Source organism: Ambystoma mexicanum, chromosome 14 (assembly GCF_040938575.1).
Source record: "Ambystoma mexicanum isolate Mex_15411 chromosome 14, UKY_AmexF1_1, whole genome shotgun sequence".
NCBI classification, from domain to species: Eukaryota; Metazoa; Chordata; class Amphibia; order Caudata; family Ambystomatidae; genus Ambystoma; species Ambystoma mexicanum.
In genome coordinates, this window is record NC_090940.1 from 553,571,747 (window position 1) to 553,597,981 (window position 26,235).

Here is a 26,235-nt window from a genome sequence, read left to right on the forward strand (position 1 = left end):
CCTGTCTAGGAGTTCTAGTTTGTTCCGGTCTGAAAGGGTGGCCTCCATCTAAAAAAATTGGTAAATTAAAGATGACTATTAAGTGCTATTGCTTGAAGATGCAGGCAATAAGACCATTAGCACCTAGTCACAGGGATGGGCACTAAACACACTGCACATTTGGCCAAGAAAAGCCGGGGGGAAAAACAAACAGGTCCACTTAACAGGAACCAGGTGGTCAGTAGGTGTCGGTCCATGGAGTGGGCTGCCGACGTACAGGAAGGAGGAGGAGGAGGATGTACGGTGGATCAGCACCATGATGTGGTATTGGCGAGCCGGAGCAAGCAATGGGAAGACGCGGGAAGTACTGAAGAGGCAGATGACGCAGGTAACAGGGAGCACGCTTGTGACACATGGAATCCGGATGGCTATCAGGATCCATGGCTACAGCAGCAAATTATTGGCCCCAGGATTCCAATGTCCCACCCAGGGCGCTAAAAGATGATCATTTTACAGCATAAGTGTCCTGGGAAAGCATGGTCTGGTCCAAGGAACAGCCCAATTTAACTTCCTCATTTAGGACAGAATGGTGCAACCATGTGGATTTTATTTTAGCGTTCTTTTGCTACAGAGGACAATAAATTCTTTTTTTGGAGTAATTTAAGTTGAATTCATTCAGATTCATTTACTCTTGTATTATAGATCAAGGGTCTGCAACATTTGGCTCTTCAGATGTTTTAGACTACAATTCCCATCAGCCTTATCCAGCATACTTAATGGTGAGTAATCATGGGAGTTGGAGTCCAAAACATCTGGAGAGCTACAGGTTGCAGACTCCTGCTATTGATCCACAAATAGATGACTTTTAATATCACACAAAGAGTGACATTGACAAAGCAATGGCAATCCATGCCCAGGCTCACAAGATCATTTAGTGGTTTGTTGTATAGGCCAAAGGGTGTATTTTCATAATTGTGTGGTCTCTAATTTGAGGGTACACTGCACCTCACATGTGCGAATCGTGATGCAGGGCCATCGTAGCCTTTCATCCTGAAAATGTGTAAATCAAGTACCATTACAAGAAAAAAATGACAAGCAGCAATACTGTGGCCTGTAGACTTGCAAGGATAGCAGATGAAACGGCTGTACAGTGGCAATCAGCTGTGCCTTCCCCAATATTCCCAATAAGGGATCTGCGACCTTCAGCTCTCCAGATGTGTTGGACTACAATTCCCATGATCCACCACCTTTGAGCATGCTACCAAGGACTGATGGGAACTGGAGTCCAAAACACCCAAATCGTTCAGACCCCTGTTTTAGGATTTGGACATAAAATAGACATGCATATTTTCGACCAAATTAGGCACGATAGTACATTTTCTCATGTAGGTCTCGTCATTGTCTAGCTCTTTAATGGCACCAAAGTTTGTTTTAGTTTAAATTTGTCACTATGGACTTAACAATTGAGTAATGTCCTTTCTTATTTACTTCCGTGGCTCATCTGTATTGGTAACATATCACAGTTGGTCGGTTTAATTTTCTTAGAATGTATACAACTATACTGTCCCTGAAGAAACGTTAACGTTGTTGTGAATTGAATGCCAGCCTTTGCAGGGGTACAGAAATAGGTTAGATTTTGGAATGTATTATTATACAAATTGGAAAGGTGCAGAATCTTAACTGAAATATGTTTTCTCTTGTTCCAGAGCTTGCTTCTGCTTTTAGTTATGGAAAGTAGAAGCCCCATTTGAAGGTGGCAATCCAGCCAAGCAGTCATAGGACAGCTGATTGTCTATTAATATTCCTTTGATATGATTGGTTATTTATAACGCGCTTAATACCCAGAGGTTTCCAAACGCGGACCCATGGATCGAACCTCTGGTGCTTCGTGACGCCTTGATTCCAAGGGCAAGCACATTGCCCCTGAGCTATCCTCTCTTTGGAGTTATCAGTGTAAATTGAGACTTTATTATAAATCATTAATTTAATAATTCCCGGACACCCATCGCTCTACTATGAGATTATTTTCCAAGTCCATGTCTAAGTTGATTTGATGTAAAAACAAAATTACAACTGTAGCTCTAACTTTGATTTTTCGATCATTGCTTTAATATAAAATAACATTTGGAAGAAATAGTCTGCTGAAATCTAATGCCAATTGGCCTAAAACGTCATCAGTCGGCAACCTTTGTCAAATTAGATATTTGAGCCTTCAGCTCCCAACAGTTCCATCAATCATAGTTAATGGCGACGGATCATGGGGGTCATAGTTCAGCAAATCTGGAGAACCACAGGTTGCATACCCCTGCTATAGGCTGTCAAGGTACAAGCCTCCAACAGTCTTAAACTTCTTTCGAAGGAACAGTAAACTTTTACAAGACCTGTCAACTACACCCGTTCCCCAGATAAAAGCAAACACCCCAGCACTATTGCCACAGCCAACAAAACAGAATTGGGTCTGTCGTATCCTCCAGTGACGAGTGCCACATATCAAGGTGTTTCCTGACAGGGTCGGACTGGCTTGCAGGGCAACAGGCCCATGGCCGAACCAAACACACAAAATGCTGGTGTGCGCCAGTTTATTTTGGTCGAAGTGGTCCACTTTTCTGCCCAATGTGTGCCCGTTTGATGAGTTACTTCACCATGTGGCTAGTAGTTTGACGAGTGAGGCTGAATAAATATTCTTTAAAATGCACAATTTGCATCACATTTCATCAAAAAACTCAACCCTTGGGTACTATTCAAACAGTGTCGCAAAAGGAGTGAATTGCCATTTGCAAATGTGGGCCACTTTTTCATTGGCGTCCGAGACAATGTTATGGCTCAGTCCGATTCTGTTTCGCGATCATCCGGCTGTTCAACATTAATATGAAGTGCTTGGCTTAGCTGATTTGTCTGCAGCTGTTGCATTTCTAGATGCACACTAATGACACCCCTATCAGTTTCCACCTCGAAAACAGACGAGTGCTGGGCTAACATCACTAGGTGTGTGAGTCATGTCTATTTTTGGGTGATGGAAAATGTCTCCCTAATGGCACCAAATACGAGGCTTTTGCACTCACTGGAGGTGAACATGAGGCCGTGCCATTCATTTGACCCCAAACCTAGAAAGATCTACAACACCATGGAAACACTGGATAAACTGGCATGACCTTAGCCTCAGCACTGATCACTTGCCCTTGAAAGGAAGTGATCATCATGGCGGCAGGATGTATACTAATTGACCTTTTCACAATTGACCTCGGGAGAATTGACCTAATTTAAAAGGTCAATTGGTACATATATGTGGGGGTAAACCCCCGCAACCCCCCACCTAATCCAAAACCCCCCCGCAACACCCCACCCAATCCCCTTATATTATTTACAATCCAAAACCAACCCAATACATATATAAAATAACTAAAATAATATAAAGGTCAATTGTGCAGAAGGTCAATTAGGACCACTATAATTAGGTCAATTAGGACAAAAGGTCAATTGTAAAAGGTTAATTTGGGTAATACCTGGTTGCCGGCTTCCAAATGCCCGATGTCTTTGCGAGACTTCCACTCCTGCACACAAATTACTGAGTTGATCCCACCTGATCACAAGTCATGTCAGGTCGCCATTAGCAAACCTTAACATATAATAGGCCTTTAAAAAAGTAATAGTATAAGCAGGTGACCACATTTTACCTCAAATTAAGAGCAATTCCTTGGCCTCCACTGGCGTAGAAGATGCATTTAAAAGGGATCTGTGTCATGCATAAAGCTGTGTGGGGCATATGCCACCAAGAACCCTCAGTTCGAGTGATGCTAAGTAATTCTGAAATCTGCCCACCAAAGTTCAAGTGGCGATACAGAAATTTAATGATTTTGCATTTAAATAGCACTACGAACTCTCAGGCATCTGAGCACTGCTTATTATTAATTACCGACAGTGTGTGGGGCTCATTTTTTGACCTCGAAGGATGAAAGGCTGAGTTTGGCCTGGGATTCGAATCTGCATCAGCAGGCTCTGCACAGATGTCAAAGCAAGCGCTCTACTTGCTGAGCTATCCGAGAGACACACAGCCTTGAATGCTTTCAACCAGTCATTAAGAATACAACCACACCACTGCCAGCCACTCTTCGGAGAGCCAGTGCAAGCAGATGTGTGTAAGCAGACCTGCCTCTGTTCAATAGAAGCGGAGGCTGGTGTGTGTGTGGCTGGGCAGTGTGTAGAGAGCCGGTTTTTGTGGGGAACACCTGTTGGCGGTGCACGCTCTTTTGAAGGATCACTGATTTTAACGAAAAATGTAATAATGAAAACTTTTTTTACGATCACTCTAATACTGAAAAAAATACCTATCTTTTATTTTTTATTTGGGCAAGGTCCTGCCACAAGCCCCCCTTTCGTAGGGTTTATAACACCACCCAAAACCCCTCCCCACCGTTTTAATCCTTTACCCAACCCCCATAGATATTTTTTACAAAATGAAATCAGTATTTTTCGGTATCTAGGGTTCGTTTAAAATTAATTTCGTTATTTCGTTATTTTCAATTTGTTAATATCACTGGATACCTCTTTTGAATTGTTACTTAAGTAATTGGTTGTTCAAGCTTTTCTAAATGGGTATGTGGCAATTTACTAGTCAGTTCAGCTTGCCACAACGGTTATCTATGCACTTTGCCTCCAAAACACTCGTTAGCCTCTTAGGTTTGTGACCAAGGGATTCAATGTATCCACTGGGAACGGACATGTGTTCCATGTCTGTGTCCCTTACAATATATTGCATGAATGGATTTGATTATTATCTGATACTATGGCGGCGGCCATCTTCTTTTGTTTGAGGGAGATGTGGCTTGCTCAATACAGATGGAGCTCGTTTCCAGTAAAAAAAACAGAAAAGGAAAACATATTTGCAGCTGAGATGGAACCCCTGGGGTGTCAATAGCCATCACCCCTTGTTGGGGGGGGGCAGCAGGGGGGGTATCAGGGCTGGTAAGGGCTCTGAGCCTTCACTGAGGCGCTTGTTTCGCTCGGGCCTGCCTAGCCTGGCAGGTTGTTACTGGCCACGGTTCAGCCTCCGATGCGGGGTGGATATCTACATTCATTCTCCTCTTTGTCTCTAGAAATGCGACAGAGCTACAGAAGTGGGATGAGGCCCGGAAACGGGATGCAGTCTATGTGTTGACATTGGACGACAAAAAGTATAGAGTTATTAAAAAGGGCAGTGGGTGAAGCTCTCGGTGGGACTTTGCAGCACATCAGAGGGTGGCAGCAGAAGGAAAAATGAAGCACCAGAATTTGTTTGATGCCTTGAATCTCCGGAGGGGTGGGAACAAAGTCTTCACACAGAGGTCACAAATGGATGATTTGCAGTAGAATCACATCACGGGGGCCTTTAAAAGGTTAAAGGCTATTGCAATAGCTGGACTACTGCTAACGTTCAAGAAGGTATGGTAGTCTCCCATTCTGTATTTGGCTTCTGTGCTGAGACGATCATCAATGATACTAATTAGAGATACTTGGAATATTTATTTTAACTCGCATTAACTGACTATCTCATACCGAACAATGAATAGCCAAATAATTGGACAATATAATTAGTCTCTGCCTAGGCCATGTCTGAGGCTAATAGCTGTGAAACTGTTTTATGCTAATAGCTGTGAAACAGTGTTCCCTGCCCGTGGCCAGCAAACTTCCACATTCCTCCCATAACTTCTTTGATTTGCATATCATCTTCCTGCTGGGAACACATGTTTGGGATGCCAAGGCATGATTGTGTGAGGACTGCCTCGCCATGCCCGGCTGAATAGATGGTGTTGTTGGATGTTAGAGCGTCATGAAGGACAGTTATCTGAGCCAAATAACTTGAAGTTCCTCAATGACATGAGCGCGGCATTGATCCCCTCTTTGTAAACAGTGGACATGGTTACAATGTTCCTAGGCACACAGACCTACAGTAATTAATTTCTTGTGTGCAAGAGCAGCCTTTGAAAATGAGCCCATTCATGGACAGAGCGCCTTAATATCAAGAGGGGATTGCGAAAGAGACGTAGTATCGAAACAAAGAGGGGATGGCGAAAGAGACGTAGTATCGAAACAAAGAGGAGACAGTGAAAGAGACGAAGTATCGAAACAAAGAGGGGATGGCGAAAGAGACGTAGTATCGAAACAAAGAGGGGATGGCGAAAGAGACGTAGTATCGAAACAAAGAGGGGATGGCGAAAGAGACATAGTATCAAAACAAAGAGGAGACAGCGAAAGAGACGTAGTATCAAAACAGAGAGGGGACAGTGAAAAAAACATGTTATTGAAACAAACAGTGGGGATGGTGAAAGAGACGTAGTAGTGAAATACACAGCCAAGGCCAATGGACAATGAATATTCCACGTTGGAAAGTTGGAAGCACACCAGGAGGATGAGGTCTTCCTCCTTTCATTCAATTAGACTCTCAGCTCCAAAAGAATGAGCCTGCGTTTTTTTTTTTTTTTACAACACGCATCTTGCAACGGAGGCGGAGTCCTGGCTGGGAAGTGGCACTCTTAGCGTGAGCACAAACTTAAGAAGGTCACTTGGCAGACATCAGAGCTTGTACGGCGCATCATCGAGACCGCGATGCCAAGTCTGACGAGAGCTGTCCGCCACCTTGATGCGTAATAGAGCTGGAGAAAGGGAGACAAAAAGTGGGGGCAGCACCTCCTCCCCCCATTATTTGCCACTCTTTTTCAATGCCTTCTCCCGCCAATGCCTGTGAGCTCACCATATTTACTTAATGCTTTTTACAACCTCCATTCCTTTGATGTTTTTTGATTGCATAAGAATGGAGCAGCACCCATTCTCAAAGAAGGTGCCTAGGACTTCACCTGCCCCAGCCCCTCCTGGTTAGTAAAAGGCAGCTATTTCTAATACTGTTCTTATTCTCTCATTTTAATAGAACCCAAAAAACATTTTTCCATCTGTGTTAAAGTTTTTGATGTTTTTTATCTGTATGAATTGTTGGTTTTGGCGCAGTATTTGAGCATATTTACATGTGCTGTGCCCTGCTTGTTGTTGCTGTAAAGGGTTCAGTTCTCCGCTCAATGGTCTTGATAGTGGCACAGAAAACCTTACAATTAAATATCTGTTTCACAGTCCCCCTTATTCCTCCGCTTAATCCCTTATTTCTACCATTCTTTGCCAAGAGTGTTTGGATTGATCAAGAGTGAGGTGCATTTCATCTTACTTTGGTTTTGTAATCTTGTTTTCCTATTTTCTTGTTTGATTGTTTTGTGCACGTCAGAGTTAAGAGGTAGCTCCCCCCAGTGGTGGGAGGGCAGAAGCAGACCCTGAATAGGGAATGTATGCAGACAATCACGTTTGCACTGGGATTTCTCAGAATGCAAGGAGGGCGGTGATCACTCCCCCGCCCCCCACCCCCCCACCCCTATTGATACTAATGATAAAGGGATATCACTCTTAGGAAATAAGCATAATTAAGTCTTCCAGCCCCACTATTCCTTAACCAGCCAACTGAAGCGCATACCAATTAATTTTCCAACTTTCCAGGTGTGCCAAGGTGGCTACGGTTGTTTGTCTGTGTTTGTAATTAATGTACAATTAAACAGACACAGCACACCCACAGGGGACCAGGCTAATAACACAAAGCGCTTTTTCGCTTAGTGTACCAAATAACCATTGACTTGTATTGTAGTTAGACGTAGAGACGTTCCAATTGATTCAGAGCCACCCAATTAAGCCATGATACAATAGTTCTGCTCAAAGTTTTCAACCTCTTTCGCAATCCCAGATCAATCGTTATGTTGTAGACCGAACCATCTCCTAAACAAAGGGGGACACCAGTAACAGTACAACGCCCCAACCTCTGGATTATTTTGGATCCTTAATGGACGCCCTTATCCAGTTTGAAAAAGTCCTGATGAACAGCTTATCCAAGGAGGTGGTTAAACGGATGCTTTGCATTTTTTGGATAACCTCGCCCTACTTCCAGAAAGGGACCAGGCAGCTCTAACTGTACACACGGGTGAGAAAGACTCTATTTGATGAAAGTGGACATCCCAAATCTCCTCCGTTTTGACGAGTCCTGTAATCCAACTGTACTGCAGACAGGCAGTATACTAATTGACCTTTTCACAATTGATCCCGGGAGAACTGACCTTCTGCACAATTGATCGTGAAATGAAGGTCAATTAGAACATATATGTGGGGGAAACCCACTCAATCCAAAACCCCCTGCAACCCTCTACCCAATCCCAATCCAATCCCGCGTTACAAATGCTATATCATGTCATATCATATCATATCCCCACCCAATCCGATTATATTATTTATTACCCCAAACCCACCCCACACATATATATATAAAAAAGTAAAATAAAGGTAAAGGTCAAATGTGCAGACTGTCAATTAGGACCACTAATATAAGGTCAATTAAGACAAAAGGTCAATTGTAAAAGGTCAAGTTGGGTAATACCCTACAAAAGGGCCACATATGAACAGATAGGAGCTCAAGAAAACCCCTAAATTAACAGGTCAGCAATATGACGACTCCAGGATAATGGGCAGAAAGAGTATGTGAGTTCTGTGCTGCTTTCTGATGAGAATATCGGCATAGTGGACTGCCGGAGGCGCCAATATTTGGAAGGATTGCTTGGCAGATATTCCTACTGGTGGCAGGAAGGACAAGGTGGAAGAAAGGCTTTCCCAGAGTGCGGAACGCCAAGTTGGTTACGGGCCCGGAGGGATTATACGTCTGCGCCAGCCAAGGGCTGGACTTTGTGTTCATGGCGCAGCCGCGTGGTCGGAGTAAAAAAATAAAAAAAATGAAACCTGGAAAGGCACCAAAGGGAGTTCCGCTTGGCTGACCTCCTTTCTGCTGTTGGAGTCCAACCAGAATTCTTGAGTCAACTTGGAAAATAAGATGCTTCAAAACGTTCATCTGGTTTGCGACTCAAGAGAAGGCATAACATGGCCCTTTTCCATGGACATCTTCTTCCTGTTCCAGAAATAAAAAGAATAATCAGCACACATGTTCAATAGGCATTGCCATCAATGACTTAGGACAGTGGTCTGTAAACTGTGACTCTCTAGATATTTTGGACTACAACTCCCATGATCCCTCTCATTTTACAATGTTATCTATGGCTGATGGAAGTTGTAGTCCACTTTCACCCGGAGTGCCAAAGGTTGCAGACCCCTGAGTGTTAGGATAATAATCCTATTCCAGACTGAAACCAGTATGTTTAGCAGGACGTCGATAGGGGCATCATTGTCTATAGGCTACTTACTCCTTGGAAAATCCGGGACTACACTTACCGCATTCAAGTGCGCTGGTTTAAAGGAACATTGTAAAGCCATTTGGCCACATGGGCATATATGGGCCGTAGAGAGAGCCAAGAATGGGTGGCATCAACCTGGAGCATCCATGCTCTATCAAGGGAAGGCGACTGTACTCCACCGTCAGGTGTCCGAGTGACTTTCACTGACCGTCACCTGCATCTAGCAATCCTTTCTTCTAGTTGATTGCTGTCTGGGCCACGTGATCCCACTTGCAACCTGATTGGTGCACAGGCTTTTCATGAGACACAGTAATATGGGCTGGCATAATCCTGCGCGATGTAATAGTACCATTCAATTGAGGACAGATGTGCCACTGAATTCACCAACGTTTCCTCACCTATACATAAAGTTTATTGACATTTTGAAGGTTTCTGCACTATCACAAAACCTCAGAATGAATAACAATGAAGAAGAATTGTAGCAGTATCTTGAGATACCTTGGAATACCCATTGAGCAGAAATCCCCTTGTGTATTGCTGGATCTAATGTAATAGATCATAATAGTAATGTATGTGAATATGTGCTATACAAATACAAATTATTATTATTAATATTATGTCATACATACCTACCTACCTACTTACATATCACCGAGGGACTGTTCCTGGTGGCAGTTAATATCATACACAATATAGCAGGCCTACTGAGCGAACCAACAGTAACTTTATTGATGAAATACACATACAATACAAATATTTCCATTATTTTCAGTGGCAAAGATTGGACAGCTTCCATGCCACAAGGCATAGAAGGCAAGTTTTGACTGTAGATATTCACATTCCCAGTGATTGCCGATTTGACTGTGGTTTCAAAAGGGCAATTTGCTGTTTCTGTCTCTGTGTTATGAATGCACATCTAAACTCTCTGGTTGTCCATGAATTAAACAAATTTAAGTCTATGACCAGACTAGCAGAGTCACCCAAAGCAACTGACAAGAAAGGCAGTGCCTATCAAACACACCCAATACATCAAGTCTACCTCAACTGAGTGCTGCAATTCCACCAGTGTGACCAAAATGTAGCATGCCTAATGTGTTTGGAAGACCCTCTTAAAAATGATAGATTTAGCCAGATAGATTAAAAGTACAATTGAAATCACCCTACAAACCCAACGATAACTTTGCCTCATGGCTGTATGCAAGCGTGGCCCGTCCCTGCAAAAACTTTATGAGTGGAGCAATATTGTTCAATTACCTCGTTTCCCTGGAGGTTGAAACTCCTCTTGGTTTTGGCTTTTGGGAGTGCGAGGGGAGCAGTCTGTTTTTGGTTCCTCTTCTGGGATGGCTTACTTTATTGCATGATAAGTGAGGTGAGTCAGCAGAGGGAATTTGGAGCAGCCAGTGCCTGATGGGTTTCTTAAATAGGGCATTGCAGCCTTGGTGAGTGATTCAGTAGAGAATTGAAGATAGCTCATGGGCAACGTGCTCGCCTTGGAAATAAGACCACACGGAGCAACAAAGGTTCGATCACCGGGTCCGCGCTTAGAAACCTCTGGGTATTAAGCATGTTATAAATAACCTATCATACCTTATAGACATATTAACAATGGGGATTTGCGGCGTTCTGGTGCAGAGAGCAGTGGTCGCTTGTTGCCAGTGATGACCAAAACATTAAGGGCATAGGTTTTTGAATGATTTCCACAGGCATATCGCTCTGGACAAACAGCCAAACCATCATGATTTAGGAGGTCGGTGGCGTTACGGGACGGGCCAGCCGTATAGAAACCAGTCTTTCACTGGAAGGAGTAATTCAGAAAGAAATGCAATGCTGCCTCTCCTCTTCATGGGAACATAAGGAAACCCAGGAATATTTGGCCTTGTGCATGTTAAGCCTCATCCTTGAGGTGCAGTTGGGTACCCTAGGGTACAGTGACAAAGGGGCCCTTTTTGTCCTTGGGGCTAACTGGCCATGACACCAATGGAAGCAGTTGCCCTCATCCACTAGGTCATGTCCAATTGGAACAAGAACACAATCAACCCCAGACAGGTTTCCCCCATGTTGAGTCTCATCAGTGAGGTGCAATGAGGGCTGCAACATCTCCATCCTCATTACTTCGATGGATAGTACCACATGGAAATGAAAGTAGACTTACTTCAATTGCCATTAGCGTAGTCCTTCATCTATAGACGCATCGAATATTTTAGATCCACTTTTCTCATTAGTCAAGAAAACTCAGCATTCTTCGCTATTCAGAACCAAAAGCCGATTGGCCGTTCATGGGATACACCGCCGGGATGCCGCTCATCATGCAGTGATCTTGAACTCATTGATAACATCACAGATGACGACATCAGTAGCTTCCCTAGTGATAGCATGGGTTCCCCGACTTCGCAAACAGATCTGCGGATCCTGAACACGGGTCTGGGGACCCTTGTATTTCCACAAACTTCGTGGAGCCGGAGGGGCCAGGCCAAGCACCTCCTTGTGGATGCTTAAGGCCAAGAGAGAGGAGGGGAACTTAGCTTGTGGAGGGGGGTCTGAATGATTCAGGGTGACTGTACTTTGCCAGGTGATGTAAGCCAAGAAAAAGAGACCTGGGTATCCTGATCATCGCACCCCCTTGTCCATCATCCACTGGCTTGGGTTGGCACCCTGCCCCCTGAAGCACTATCCTGGTGTCCTGCAGAACCAGGCAGGGTTCTTCATCACAGTGCACTACTGGGACTTTGCCCATCAGGGTACCGAACGGTGTTAATCAGGCATTCATCTGGTGATCCAAGCAATAGCCAGAATCCCTTGTAGTTGTCCGCCCACTCCGAAGTTTACCACAGTGTCTCTAACAACGTCAAACCCCTCTCACACACCCACAGGCCCGTACTTAATTATCCCTCATGCCACCTGCGAGGTAGGTAGATTATTGCACGTTCAAATTGGTCGCAGGAGAATTGGTCGCAATTTTGATGGCGCGTTTTGCCACATATATATGTGGGTGTGGGTTTAAGGATAATTAATGAATATGGGTTGGGGGAGTGCAGGGGGTATGCCCCTGCATATATATGCAGCAAAATGTAGTTGTAAAAAAAAATACACAAATAATTAAAACTAAAAATCGACCAATTTTCTCAAGACCAATTCGATATGACCAAATCAACCAGAACACACTCTGCAGCTACAGAATAACATCTAATGGAGACGTTGAATTAAAAAGAAGGCAGTGAGTGTTTAATTCACTCTAGTCTCTGAAACCTTGATTCATGGAACTGTGCAAAGTGTATTTTTGCAGTGCAAAGTAAGTGCAAAGTTCATTTTGTACTGCAAAAATGACGTTGTACTGCCTTTGCACAAATACACTTTGCACAGTTCCATGAATCAGGGTTTGTGTCGGCGGTGCAAAGTCACTGTTCAGCCATGCACAATCACTTTGCATTCATGGAATTTTTTGCACGGTTCAAAGTGACTTTGCATGGCTGAAAAGTGACTTTTCAGCAGCGCAAAGTCACTTTGAACCGTGCAAAAGGTTCCATGAATCGGGCCCTTAGTTCATTCATCACTGTATCCCTATATGTTGTGCTGAACTCGTCACCCTTGGTTTACGCCGCAGGAAGGTGTGCGTTATACACGCTGGGCCACGTCGCCCGAGAGGTCATGTTTGACTATGATGAAACCTATCACGTAGACTTTCACCTTTGATAGCTGTGTTTCAATAACTCAGCGCTCCGGTGAGTGGAAAGTTTTACAACCATAACATATTGAAGAATGCACACTGGGGTCCTTGTGATAGGCTACATGTTGCTGAGTGCGGTTCTGGCAACATTAACTGGGGTAGGGGACCACCACTGGATCTCGTGCATGTATACATCTCAGAATCGCGACAGCTCAAGTATGCACGTCCTTTTTGCATAGCAACGCATGCAGTCCTGCTGAGTAGCGCCAAGATGCCTTTGTGGCGAACGTTGAGCTCTAAAAAGAAACTTGACATAACAAATAGCTCAGCAGTTACCACGTACAGTAACAACCATTATTGTTGACATGGGCTTTCTTTTTAGTTTATCATGCTTTGCTCAACTGATAATGGCTACACCTGATCGTCTGGGGAGGATAGCTCAGAGGCAAAGTGCACCCCTTAGGAGCAAGACGACGCAGCAAAACACAGGTTTGATCCCCGGTTCCTTGCTTAGAAACCTCTGGGTATTAAGTACGTTATAAACAACCCATTATTACTAGATATACAAAATAATTTGCATTGTTACACAAGAGGCAGGAATTCGCCCTCGAGGTGATCTGCTCTTCAAAATATGCAGAAGTCAGGGAAGTGCCATGGGGCTCTTCCAAACTAAAACATGCATTGTTTGGCTGGCATTCCAGTTACCGATTGTGATGTAATGCATAACGACTGGTCACAGTATAATATCACAAACTGGAAATGAAAAACAAGTGTGGCAAATGTTACAGTTGGAGTTATAGGGTGGCGAGATTAGATTTTCAAGACAAAAACCTGGGACGACCAACAACATAAAAGAAGGACTGCCCCATTCACACCTCCTGCATACGCCCACATCACACCGCACCCCTGCTTATCCCGAGGCGCCACACCCATAAGATCTCACAATATCTGCATATAAGCGTTGCTTTTTAACTGTGGATGTGAGCATGTTAATAACAATGGGCAGTTACTCTATCCTTGTTATGTATTAGTTTGTTTCTGTGGCGCATTCAGTCAAAGCATGTGGCTGGTACCGTGAAGGTTGGTGGTTCGACGGCATCCTGAGATGGCAAAATAAAATAAAAAAACAGATTATGATGTTTACTTTGTTTATAATTATTGCCAATTGAGTTGTTGCCCTCCCTTTCCCCAAAACCTGTACAGGGATTTGAAATTTTAAAAAACCCTGGATGGGGGACAGAGGGCTCAATTCCGGGACAGTCTGGCAAAACCGGGACGTCTGGCCACACTAAGTTTGAGAGGATGTAGACAGTAGTACTTGCCTTCGACTTACCCATGCGTTCCTCCCCGGCAGTGTTTTTGAGACTTCCCTCAGACACAGATGTGCACACCTCCATCAACCCACACCTTTTCTCAATCTTCACCCACCTCATATTGCATGCTTCACTGTGCCTGTTTTTGAGGACGTAACCCCCTCATGCATACCTTGGCACCCCTACCTCCCTCACTGCCTGGTCCTCCAACAACACCATTGCCCACATTCGCCCCCATTTTCTGTCCCTCAACTGCACCCCCCTTTAACCCCTTCACTTTGCCCTCTCATCCTCCGCTGCACCTTCTTCACTTGGATTCCGCCCTCAAGCACCTCTTCGACACCGCGCCTCCTCTTGTCACGTCCTGTAACCTCTTCCCTTGTTCCGCTTGATGGCAATCGAGAGGTGACTTGTCGATAATCCCAAAGGTTACTCATGCTGCCGGGGAAAGCACGCACCTTTTTTATTAAGTTATTGCATTTTTATTTTAAGTACCCAAAGGTAAAATGCAGCAAAAGTATGTCGGTCAGATAGCACAGCGAGTAGAGCGCGCGCTTTGACATCCGTGCAGATGCCTTCTGACGCAGGTTCCAATCCCTGCAGGGCCAAACTCAGCCTTTCATCCTTCCGAGGTCGATACATGAGCACCACACACTGTGGGAAATAAGCAGCGCTCAGATACCCAAGGGTTCGTAGCGCTATATAAATGCCCAAACAAACAATAATAACATAACCAGTGGGAACAGTGTAAACAAACAATAGGGCAATCAGGTTGTAGCAAGTGGGATGTCCATGAAGCCAAGATGACTAAAAACAAAAAGAAAAGGTAAAAAATCCATTACAAAAAACACATCATGAAAGTAAGCATATAATGTATTACAATACCAGTAGGGCAACCAAAATCACATTGCTGAAAACTGAAAACGTACAAAGAACACATTCCGTGTTGGGAGGATAGCTCAGGGGGAACGTGCTCGCCTTGGCAGCAAGATCAAACGGAGCAACACAGGTTCGATCCCTGGGTCCGCGCTTTGAAACCTCCGGGTATTAAACGCGTTATAAATAGCCTGTAATTTCCCGTTAGCACATCAGCCACATTCAGGAACAATCCCCATATATCATTAAATGTATCAGTTTCCCCTCTGTGTGAAAAACTGCAACCATTTCGGCATTGGTTAATAGGCCATTGCACAAGACACAGGCCTTCTTTTGCCTTTGTTGTTATGCAAGGTTCATCCGTGGAGGAGAATCCTGCATAACAGCCATGCCACTTCTGTTCGGCAAGACAAGTCACATCCCTGCATCTAGTACAATGAAGCCCTGAATGGGTGTCAGACGCAGGATGTTCTCAGTCGGTGAGGCGAAGTCACGCAATTTCAGGTGTCCCTGGAGGCTGCCCTGATGGATGCAAGGGGGGAATGAAAATCATGTCAAGCTTGACTTTACCCACAGGCTGCTAAACTCCGCCCAGCCTAGCGGTCTCATTTCAGCCTGCTTTTTCAGAATGTTCTTGTAGGAGAGTGTCTTGTGAGGATAGCTCAGGGGCAACGGGCTCCCTTTGGAAGCAAGACGGCACGGAGCACCACAGGTTCGATTCACTGGTCAGCGCTTAGAATCCTCTGGATGTGAAGCGTGTTATAAATACCCTATCATACCGAATGGAAAATAATATTTCAGCTTTGATGAGCATTATGGAAGGGGGCTTCCGCAAGCAGGCAGTATATGCTCTTGGGAATGGAATATGGTGAGGGCCAAACATTTTTTTCCTCAATTGAAGCGAGAGCAGTTATAGTATCAACCACTGAATGGGGATTTGATCAGTTTGCCCCGGATATCGTTTTTTTTTATTAATAGGTTAAAATGATGCATTTTCTATTGCACAATTTTCATGAAGAATTGGGTAAAAAAGCTGTACGTCTTACAGTTGGTTCTATAGCGTAACAAATGAAAGATCTCGTAGATGCCATGTCACCAACACTATACATTTGAGCATGTTATAACAAGTTAGCGATGCCGGCGACTAGAATATTTGCCAGCATTAGCACTGTGAAACACACTTTCATGATCCCTGTGCAAACAATATATACAGTTGCCACTGTAAATCAAAATTCACGAAGCACGTACCAAAAATATATGCCAGCGTTGCCACTGTAAATCACATTTCATGATGCATGTGTCCACAATATATGCCACTGTTGCCATGTAACAAATATTTTCATGAAACATGTGCCCAGAGTATATGCCTGCCCAACTCTGTAAAAAACTTTTTCATTACACTTGTCTTCACAATATTTGCCAGCATGTCCCTGTAAAACACATATTCAGGTTGCATCTCCTCACATGATATGCCCACATTGCCCCCTTTAACGTGCTGGAGGATGCATGCTTCCACAATATATGCCAGCCTTGTCCTTTTTTCAAGGTCTGTATCCACACAATATATGCCAGAATTGGCACTCAAACACGCCTTCATTCTGCCTGTGCCACAGCAATAAGTCAGCCTTTCCCCAGCCGCTGACCTGCATGGCCTAACTCGCTCTGATCCTTCTGCTCCACCATACTGCCTCCAGTTGCACAACCTGCCTGCATACACCGGGAACTGTGACACACAGGGAGCATCACATGTTTGAGAAGACATGCAGTTATATCTGGGGCCCTGAAACGTCACTGCCCAATGTTTCTATTCAGCCATGATGTGAGGAAGTGGCACAGGGTGTCCCCGTTCATGCATTGACCCAGGCAGCATGACCAATGGACAATGCCTGGCTGTGCATCCGTTTGGCCTACTTGTACTGCGTTGTTCTCACTTCCTACTTTGTATTTGTATTTGGCCTGCTGGCACTTTCATAGTTGGTGGATCGGTGGCATGGTGGCAGAGAGCTCTGGGGGAGCCCCCATGTAATACATCCCGGGGTTGCCCGATAGATCAGGCCTCTGCCCCTGGACCCCAGAGTTCACCAGTCTTCCCTCTGGTCTAATGAGCAGATGAGCTCATCAGGAATGGCACCATGCACATTTGACAAACCACTGATAGCAGTTGTATTTTGGAGCGTGAATAATCTAACATTTCAATCTTATGAACAATATTCTCTTGTTGAAACTGTACATAATAATAGTAAAATATAATGGCAACCATGTAATATGCAATCTTTAAAACCTATGATGTCCTATCCCTATAGCATGCCAGCCTTGCACGGAACCAAGTTATAATGTGCCAATTTTCCGTGGATGTTGAGAATTGTTCAAGTGGCAATTCTTGTGTTGTTTGCTAATAGATGACATAATGCCTTATATTTCTCTCTTGGTTTAGGTGAAACTTGGCCGAGAAGCACCAAACCCCAGCGTAGTTCACGTCTCCAACGGCCAAACGAGACCCACTGATGATGGCAAATGTGGGATCCTGGACTTCGCCTCTTCAGAGCGGCCCCTGGTGGTCAACTTTGGGTCTGCCACCTGACCCCCATTTGTGAGCCAGTTGCCGGCCTTCAGCCAGCTGGTGGAGGAGTTCTCCAACGTGGCCGACTTCCTGTTGGTCTACATTGACGAGGCTCACCCATCAGATGGCTGGGCAGCTCCTGGCGTTGCGTGCTCCTCGTTCGAAGTGAAAAAACACCAGAACCTAGAAGAGCGTTGCGCAGCGGCTCACAAACTCACAGAACACTTTTCTCTCCCGACCCAATGCCAGGTTGTGGCCGACTGCATGGACAATAATGCCAACATAGCGTACGGGGTGGCCTTCGAGAGAGTGTGTATTGTGCAGAGACAGAAAATTGCCTACCTGGGCGGCAAGGGTCCATTCTTTTACAACCTCCGAGAGGTTCGTCTCTGGTTGGAAGGCACCTTCAGAAAGACTGGTCCTGAATGATATAACATGGCGGGTTGCTTCCAAGTCAACGAAACAGCAACAACGTAACTCAAGCAGTACACCCAGGTATCATCGGGACAGATAATACAGGTTGGATTACTTCAGGAGCAGACAACGCTGAATGGTCCTCCCATGAAAATGTGCTACGTTATAGACTAATTTCCTCTTACGGGTTGATACTGGGATGCTCTTCTGATGCTCGTTGTCTATGCTTAGTGTAGTAGCTCCAATAGGACATTGGTTGCCACAACCGTAAGATCATACCTGGTGGCAAATCGTTGGTTTACATGGCTCATTTTTTATACCGCTGACCTCAGTGTAGGATCCGAAACAGCCTGGAATTTTTTGGGGCCCAGATGGAGAATAACCAGAGCCTTCAATAGAAACAGTGTTTGGGGGCGGTTTTAGGGAGGAAGGGAAAAATGGAAGATGACTTGATGGGAAAATTGGGAATCTGAAGCTCCTCCGAAGAACATTCCATGGCCACAACTCCCCTCAAAACTGGTACTGGTGGTTATCAGAAGAGGCTGCACTACAGGACTGACATCAGGAACAGCATCACCCGCCCCTTTGTGCTGCCAGACAAAAGTGTTAATTTATTGAGATCATTTCTCAAAGGGGTTTCCTTAAGATCAGCAATAAGTCAAGATATGATACGGTTTGTCTCTTAGGTTTTGTATTATAATTTATAATGAAATTATTATGAATATTTGGCATGTGTAGTTGATGGTTTGGGATTGTACGATGCACCCACCCCTCTTTTCCTCCTGGGGATCCCTAGTATTCACTGAGTAGCCACTCACTGCCCTAGCCAGATGTGTCTATGCGGGTTAAGGAAAAAAACATCCAGGTGTAGCAAGGCGACAGAAAATAAGCAGGCACAATTTCCTTGCGTGGAGGAGTAAGTGTGTCCCTCAAGCAAAAGCCACACAAAATTCAAGTGTGAAAATGGGTTTTTTAGAAGCACAGCGAGGAACTTTTGTGCAACTGGTTCTGGACAAACTCCCTGTGACACACGCTTGAGATTGTTGGGCAACAGTCCTCTCAAACTTTTCGAAAGGATTAGGACACCAGATACGGTGGCGCATTAAGTAGGTTTTATGCATAGGAATCAACGTCCGCAATCATTGTTCTTCGCTCCTCCTTGTAATCTCCGACCCAGAATCACAGGTGAGGATACAACAAGAGGCCTTCACTTGTTATCCACAGGACTGTTGGCAGAATTTGGAGAACGAGGTAGTAGTGTGGCGTCCATGTGGCCATCGTCAATCTAGGTGAGACACCCACGGGTATTGGTAGGGTGGAATGGCCACTGCTCTACAGGGTCCCACACACTTATAATGTGCATATGTCAAAAGAAGTAACAGCAGAAGGGGAAACATAATTGCAACCACTCCACTTAGCCATCCGATCTACTCAACCATCTCTCATCCTCATGGAGACCCCAGGGTTAGTGGAAGTGAATAGCTGCTTCCCTGGTTTGCTGGGCCCTCCAGTCGTGTATAGTTCATCCTCAAGTGCCATGCAGGGTTATTTGGAGTGCGTGAGATAGGACAGCACACTTAGAGCTCCTCATCACTCTCCTTGGCCATCTGCCATCGCAACATTGACTGCCAGCCTTATGGGACTCCCGGGGTCTCGCTATTTTGTACACTGTCCATGCTATTCCAGTGATTTTTAGAAACTTGAATTTTAGAAACTGATGTCTGCTTTTTGCCCTGGTATGGTAAATTGTGTCCTACGCAGCATGGAGCTTTGAAGACCATTGGATCAGCTACATGGCCGACTTTCTCCAGACCTCAAGTGCTATTTCGTCATCCTTGCCTTAATGTTGACATTCACGCCTGTTCTCTATGTTCTTGATTTCTTCACTTCGGAATAACTGGAACAGGTGAGGTGATGAGACAATAAGGCCTTCTGCAGCCACCCCTTGGAGACCATGCTCCCATAGACAAGGGTTAGTTCCGCATAAGCCATTGTATGCTAGCATTGTGCCAATAGAGCAGGGTTATCCAACTCCCGGCTTCGAGGGCTGGATCCTGACGGGTTTTCAAGATATCCCTCATTAATATTCACGAGGAAAAATGTGCATACATTTAGAATCACTGTATGCAAATTTATCTTGTGAATATTAATGAGGGGTATCCTGAAAACCTGACATGGATCCGGCCCTCTCGACCTGGAGTTGAACAACCCTGCTAAAGAGGGTGCTCAGCAGTAATTCTTCACTTTGAAAGTGCCTCTCCTCAGTCACATTGCCAATCATAGAACACATCCCTCTGCTTGTTAGACACTGTCTCACTGTTGGCTGAACAATACCAGCACATAGTAAGAAACTGCATTGCTATTGGGTAATGCACACTATGACAGTGATGATCTCGCTGGCGGTTTATAGTCATAGTTTCTAATCAAACGATTCGAAAAACAAAAGTTTTGAAACCAAAGTTTCGAAAACATAAGCTGTGACATGCTATGTTTAACATGCAAAGTGCATTTCTTTCGAAACCAATTCGTCGACAATAGTCATGGATTGGTTTCAATTGAAATGCCCTTTCGCATGTTAAAAGTAGCATTTCAAAGCTTTTTTTTTGGTAACGTTGAAACGTTAGATGGAACTGTCTAGCGCTGTAATTTCAGCACTGGACAGCTCCATGTAACGTTTCAAGGTTTTAGTGTATATTGGAGCGGGGTTCCCTCCCCATCCGCCCCACCCCCACGCCACCCTCCCACCCCCAAACCCTAACCCAAGCCCCAACCCTAACCCAAGTTTCGAAAGGCAAACTTTCCCATTTTTTTCAAAGAAATTGTCATTCGAAAGAATGGCATTTCGAGAAAAAAAAAATATTCAAAAGTTTGCCTTTCGAAACTTTTGTATTCGAAAAAATGACTGGACACCCTCGCTGGCGGCAGGTCAGGAATAGGGGTGGGAGTAATGGCTTCATCCCGCTCCGTTGACCAATTGGCAGACTCTGGGCAAAATATGCCTGCTTCGCCAATTGCCGGACTCCAGAGGCGAATGACGCATTTTGGACATTTTCCTGCTTGACGTTTTTTTATGTGCAGTTTTGCCCGAAATTACAGACTATTGGAAGACTGTGAAAGGTTTCTGACTCCTAATTGGCCAAACAGTTGGGAAGCATCATTGTTAATGGTCTCACCTCAACATTGTTGATGGCCTCACAGCAGTATCATTAATGATCTCTCCACTGCACCAGCCATAGCCCCAGAGCGGGACTGTTTATGGTTCCAGAACCAGTCCCGTTCGGGAGGATAGCTCCTTAGCAACGTGCTCGCCTTGGAAGCAAACTGACACAGAGCAACACAGGTTCGATCCCCGGGTCCGCACTTAGAAACCTGGATTAAGACATAGTGGATTGTAATATCCGACCGGAATGTTTCTGAAAACCCTCTCAGTGCCCTGGGAACTAGATCAATTCAGTCCATAAGAGAATTCTCAAAGTTAAAGACAAAAGTCATCCTTCCTTCGAAGGGAAAATTCACTAACACAAAATGAAGTACATTATTAAATAAAGGGAAACATAAACATATTGAAATGTGCATTCCAAACAGAGCAAAAGGCTGGGCTGACCTTTTAAGGCTAGGATTTGTAGGAGTGATGCAGATTTCCTTGTGTACATCTCCCACGCCCCCATGCCAAGGCCTTGTAATTCCCAAACCAGCTCTATTACAGATTGAGATCAGTCATAGAAAGGGGACAGGCATAGACATAGAAAGTGGACTTTTAGGTCGTAAAGGCATGGGCAGGCAGTGAGGAAAGAACCTACAATGACATCGTCCACCATCTCAGGATGTCATCAGACAGGTGCACCACGAAAGCCCAGAAAATGGAAGGCAGTTTTGCTTAACTATTGAAATTTGTATTAAGGAATTATGGGTCGTGGCTCCAACGCTAATAGAAGTTCTTAATGTCCTTCACGCTTATACGATATGGCACGCTCCAACAACATGAATAGAACAGAAATAGAACTTAAAGTTGCAATTCCAGGTTATAGGATATGGCGGGTTGAACCAACATAAATAGAGCATAGAATTGTCAATGGAGGTTATAGGACGTGGCCCGCTGCACAAACATAAATAGAACCTAGCATTGTCATTCGAGGTGAAAGGGTATGTCGCGCTGCACCGATATAAATAAAATGTAGCATTGCCATTTGAGGTGAAAGGGTATGTCGCCCTGCACCAACATAAATAGAATGTAGCATTGCCATTCGGGGTTAAAGGGTATGTCGCGCTGCACAAACAAATAGAACCTAGCGTTGTCATTCGAGGTTAAAGGTTATGTCCCGTTGCACAAACATAAATAGAACCTAGCGTTGTCATTCGAGGTTAAGGGGGTGTCATGCTGCAGCAACATAAATAGCACGTACCGTTGTCATTCGAGGTTAAAGGATATGTCCTGCTGCACCGACAAAAATAGAATGTAGCATTGTCATTCGAGGTTAAAGGGTATGTCGCGCTGCACCAACATAAATAGAATGTAGCATTGTCATTCGAGGTTAAAGGGTATGTCGCGCTGCACCAACATAAATAGAATGTGGCATTGTCATTCGAGGTAAAAGGGTATGTCGCGCTGCACCAACATAAATAGAATGTAGCATTGTCATTCGAGGTTGAAGGGTATTTCACTTTGCACCAATATAAATAGAATGTAGCATTGTCATTCGAGGTTAAAGCGTATGTCATGCTGCACCAACATAAATAGAATGTAGCATTGTCATTCGAGGTAAAAGGGTATGTCGCGCTGCACCAACATAAATAGAATGTAGCATTGCCATTCGAGGTTAAAGGGTATGTCGCGCTGCACCAACATAAATAGAATGTAGCATTGTCATTCGAGGTAAAAGGGTATGTCGTGCTGCACCAACATAAATAGAATGTAGCATTGCCATTCGAGGTTAAAGGGTATTTCGCTCTGCACCAATATAAATATAATGTAGCATTGCCATTCGAGGTTAAAGAGTATGTCGCTCTGCACCAACATAAATAGAATGTAGCATTGCCATTTGAGGTTAAAGCGTATGTCGCTCAGCCCCAACATAAATAGAATGTAGCATTGCCATTCGTGGTTAAAGGGTATGTTGCACCGCACCAACATAAATAGAATGCAGTATTGCCAATCGAGGTTAAAGGGTATGTCGCGCTTCAAAAACACAAATAGAATGTAGCATTGCCATTCGAGGTTAAAGCGTATGTCGCTCTGCACCAACATAAATTGAATGTAGCATTGCCATTCGAGGTTAAAGGGTATGTCGCACTGCACCAACATAAATAGAATGTAGCATTGTCATTCGAGGTAAAAGGGTATGTCGCGCTGCACCAACATAAATAGAATGTAGCATTGCCATTCGAGGTTAAAGGGTATTTCGCTCTGCACCAATATAAATATAATGTAGCATTGTCATTCAAGGTTAAAGCGTATGTCGCTCTGCACCAACATAAATAGAATGTAGCATTGCCATTCGAGGTTAAACCGTATGTCGCTCTACACCAACATAAATAGAATGTAGCATTGCCATTCGTGGTTAAAGGGTATGTCGCGCCGCACCAACATAAATAGAATGTAGCATTGCCAATCGAGGTTAAAGGGTATGTCGCGCCGCACCAACATAAATAGAATGTAGCATTTCCATTCGAGGTTAAAGGTTATGTCACGCTGCACCAACATAAATAGAATGTAGCATTGCCATTAGAGGTTAAAGGGTATGTCGCGCTGCAAAAACATAAATAGAACATGACATTATCAATGGAGCTTATAGGATGTGGCGCGCTGCACCAACATAAATAGGATGTAGCGTTGTCATTCAAGGATAAAGGGTATGTTGCGCTGCACCAACATAAACAAGGTTATGCCACGCTGCACCAACATAAATAGAATGTAGCATTGCCATTAGAGGTTAAAGGGTATGTCGCGCTGCAAAAACATAAATAGAACATGACATTGTCAATGGAGGTTTTAGGATGTGGCGCGCTGCACCAACATAAATAGGATGTAGCGTTGTCATTCGACGATAAAGGGTATGTTGCACTGCACCAACAAACAGAAATTGGCATTGTAATTGGAAGTTAGAGGATAAGTGCATTTGTGATGGGGAGTTTAACATTCTCCTGAAAAGAGAGAATTACCTCTTTTGAGGATTCCATGGTCAACAAGCACTTTCAGGGCACATTGTTTTTTTTTTTTAAATATGATATAATGTAATTCTATGAATATGTGAAATTGTTTGTCAAGTAGGCCATGGTTGAATTTAATGAAATGCTGAAAAAGCTTTGCGATTATTGCTACACTCCATGTCCTTGCTGCTGACCGCACTGCCCACCTTGCTACTTTTGAATGGTTACAGGTAGAAGGAAGGCCTGAAAGGCTTCCACATTGCTCAGCAAGCCCAGATTCCTCCATTTTGAAGTTTCTAAAGCACCCTCCAATAGAGCCGCACAGCCTAAAAAAACGACATTTCTTCCTCTGTGGAAATAAAGCCATTGGAAGGGGGTGTGGGTTGGAGCACGAAGGAGAAAGAAAGATTACATTCCACCCATAACATACACACTGATGACGCACCTTTGCTGCAACTTTAGGGGAAGGATGGCTGCAGAAGGTGTAACCGCGAGGAGCCCTTCCTTGCAATGCTGATGACATCACTGAGGAGCCGGCCTATAGGGACCCCTGGAGAATTCCCAGTAGGACTCTGCACCCTGGGCCTCTTTTCGTGGTTACCCATTTAATTTCTACATTTTTTCACAGGAAAAGCGGTGGGCTTGCTCAAAATGTGTAATATGGGGCCATTTTGAAAATGATTTCCAGGGTCTTTTTTGGTTCCCAGTCCACCTCTGCATTCGTTCCAACCGCGGCAGACTCATTAAGGTGTCCACATGGTGCAAAATGGGGTGGAGAAATGGAGCATGAGTAGACGAGCCTGTAGGAAGACGACCCCCAAATTCTTGGCAGACCATTAACTTTGAAATGTCGTTTAAGCGGTGGAGGAGCCCGACATTTTGGGGAAAGAGCTGAAAAGCAGCTCTTGATTTTCCTACAGGCCCTGGAAATTGGTTTTCAAGGAAAAGTTCTGCCATTTTTTCAAGAAAATTAGCCATTTCGCGAAGAAACGAGATATAAAACGCCATCGATATGGCTGCTTTAGGAAGGGATCAGGTGATCGTTTCCAATATCCACTCACAAAATGGCCGCTGCATCTGGACAACTCTTTAATCACATACTATGTACGCTGCCGTCGTTACACTTTGTCTACAATGGTTCGATAAACATATTTCTATAGCCATACCCTGTTGTACATTTAGTGTAAGTATTTGTGAACAATGTGCTGGCAGAGCAGTGGGTGGGGGGGTGGGGGTTGAGGAAGAAGTGAAGTATGACGAGGGTACAGGGAAACGTTGACACCCAGTAAGGAGGTTCCAGGGAGTGCCTCTAGCGTGTTAATGAAGCGGATTGACCAAAGGGTCCCAGAATCCTGTTGGTGCGCAGATGATGTCACGCCGGAAGTTGCTCTCTCTTCCACTGCCGCATCTGAGGGTGTCTTAAATCTGTGAACATGTCCTCTTCCCCTGCCCCCCCATCCAAAAAACGTGACAAGTGATCAGAAAAAAACATACATTGTTCCTCTTTTGTACAGTAGAAAGTGTTTGATAAATGTTCTGTATTTTTGTATTTTAATAAACTGACTACAAATAATACGTTTTATTTTATTTTTGTTCTTGCATTCAACCACAGAGCTACATTATGCAGGTTTTATTTAGTTCACACAGGACTTAAAGCAGGACGGTTATTAGTAATTCATTTTAAAACTTAGTGAGGGATTGTGTGGTGTTCATTTATCAACCGCTTAGGTCTGAGTTTAGCCCTGCAGGGACTCGAACCTGTTTTGGTAGGCTCTGCACAGATGTTAAAGCGAGCGCTCTACCGCTGTGCCATCAGACTGGCTATACATCATTTTCTGGTAGCTGGTTTTTATTCCTTGGTAGACAGACTGGTACACTCCTATTGTACTTTTTCAAAAAAGCCCTATGACAAAGGGAAATGAGACATGCAACACACTGAGGCTTCCATTCTGTTTTGCATAAAATCAAAGAGCATTATGGGAACATCTAAATGTACCACAGATCTTTTGTATTGATAAAATATGTCTGTCATAAAAGTGT

The 26,235-nt window shown here is 44.3% G+C and overlaps 1 protein-coding gene across 1 annotated transcript in view; it reads left to right on the forward strand.

Moving 5' to 3' along the window:
* Positions 1-25,768, forward strand: part of DIO2 (iodothyronine deiodinase 2) — a 38,079-nt gene extending 12,311 nt beyond the window's left edge. Inside the window, exon 2 of the mRNA XM_069637866.1 lies at positions 17,509-25,768. Coding sequence (XP_069493967.1) covers positions 17,509-18,063 — 555 coding nt within the window. The 3' untranslated portion in view covers positions 18,064-25,768. The remainder of the gene's footprint in view (positions 1-17,508) is intronic.
* Positions 25,769-26,235: the final 467 nt, after the last annotated feature.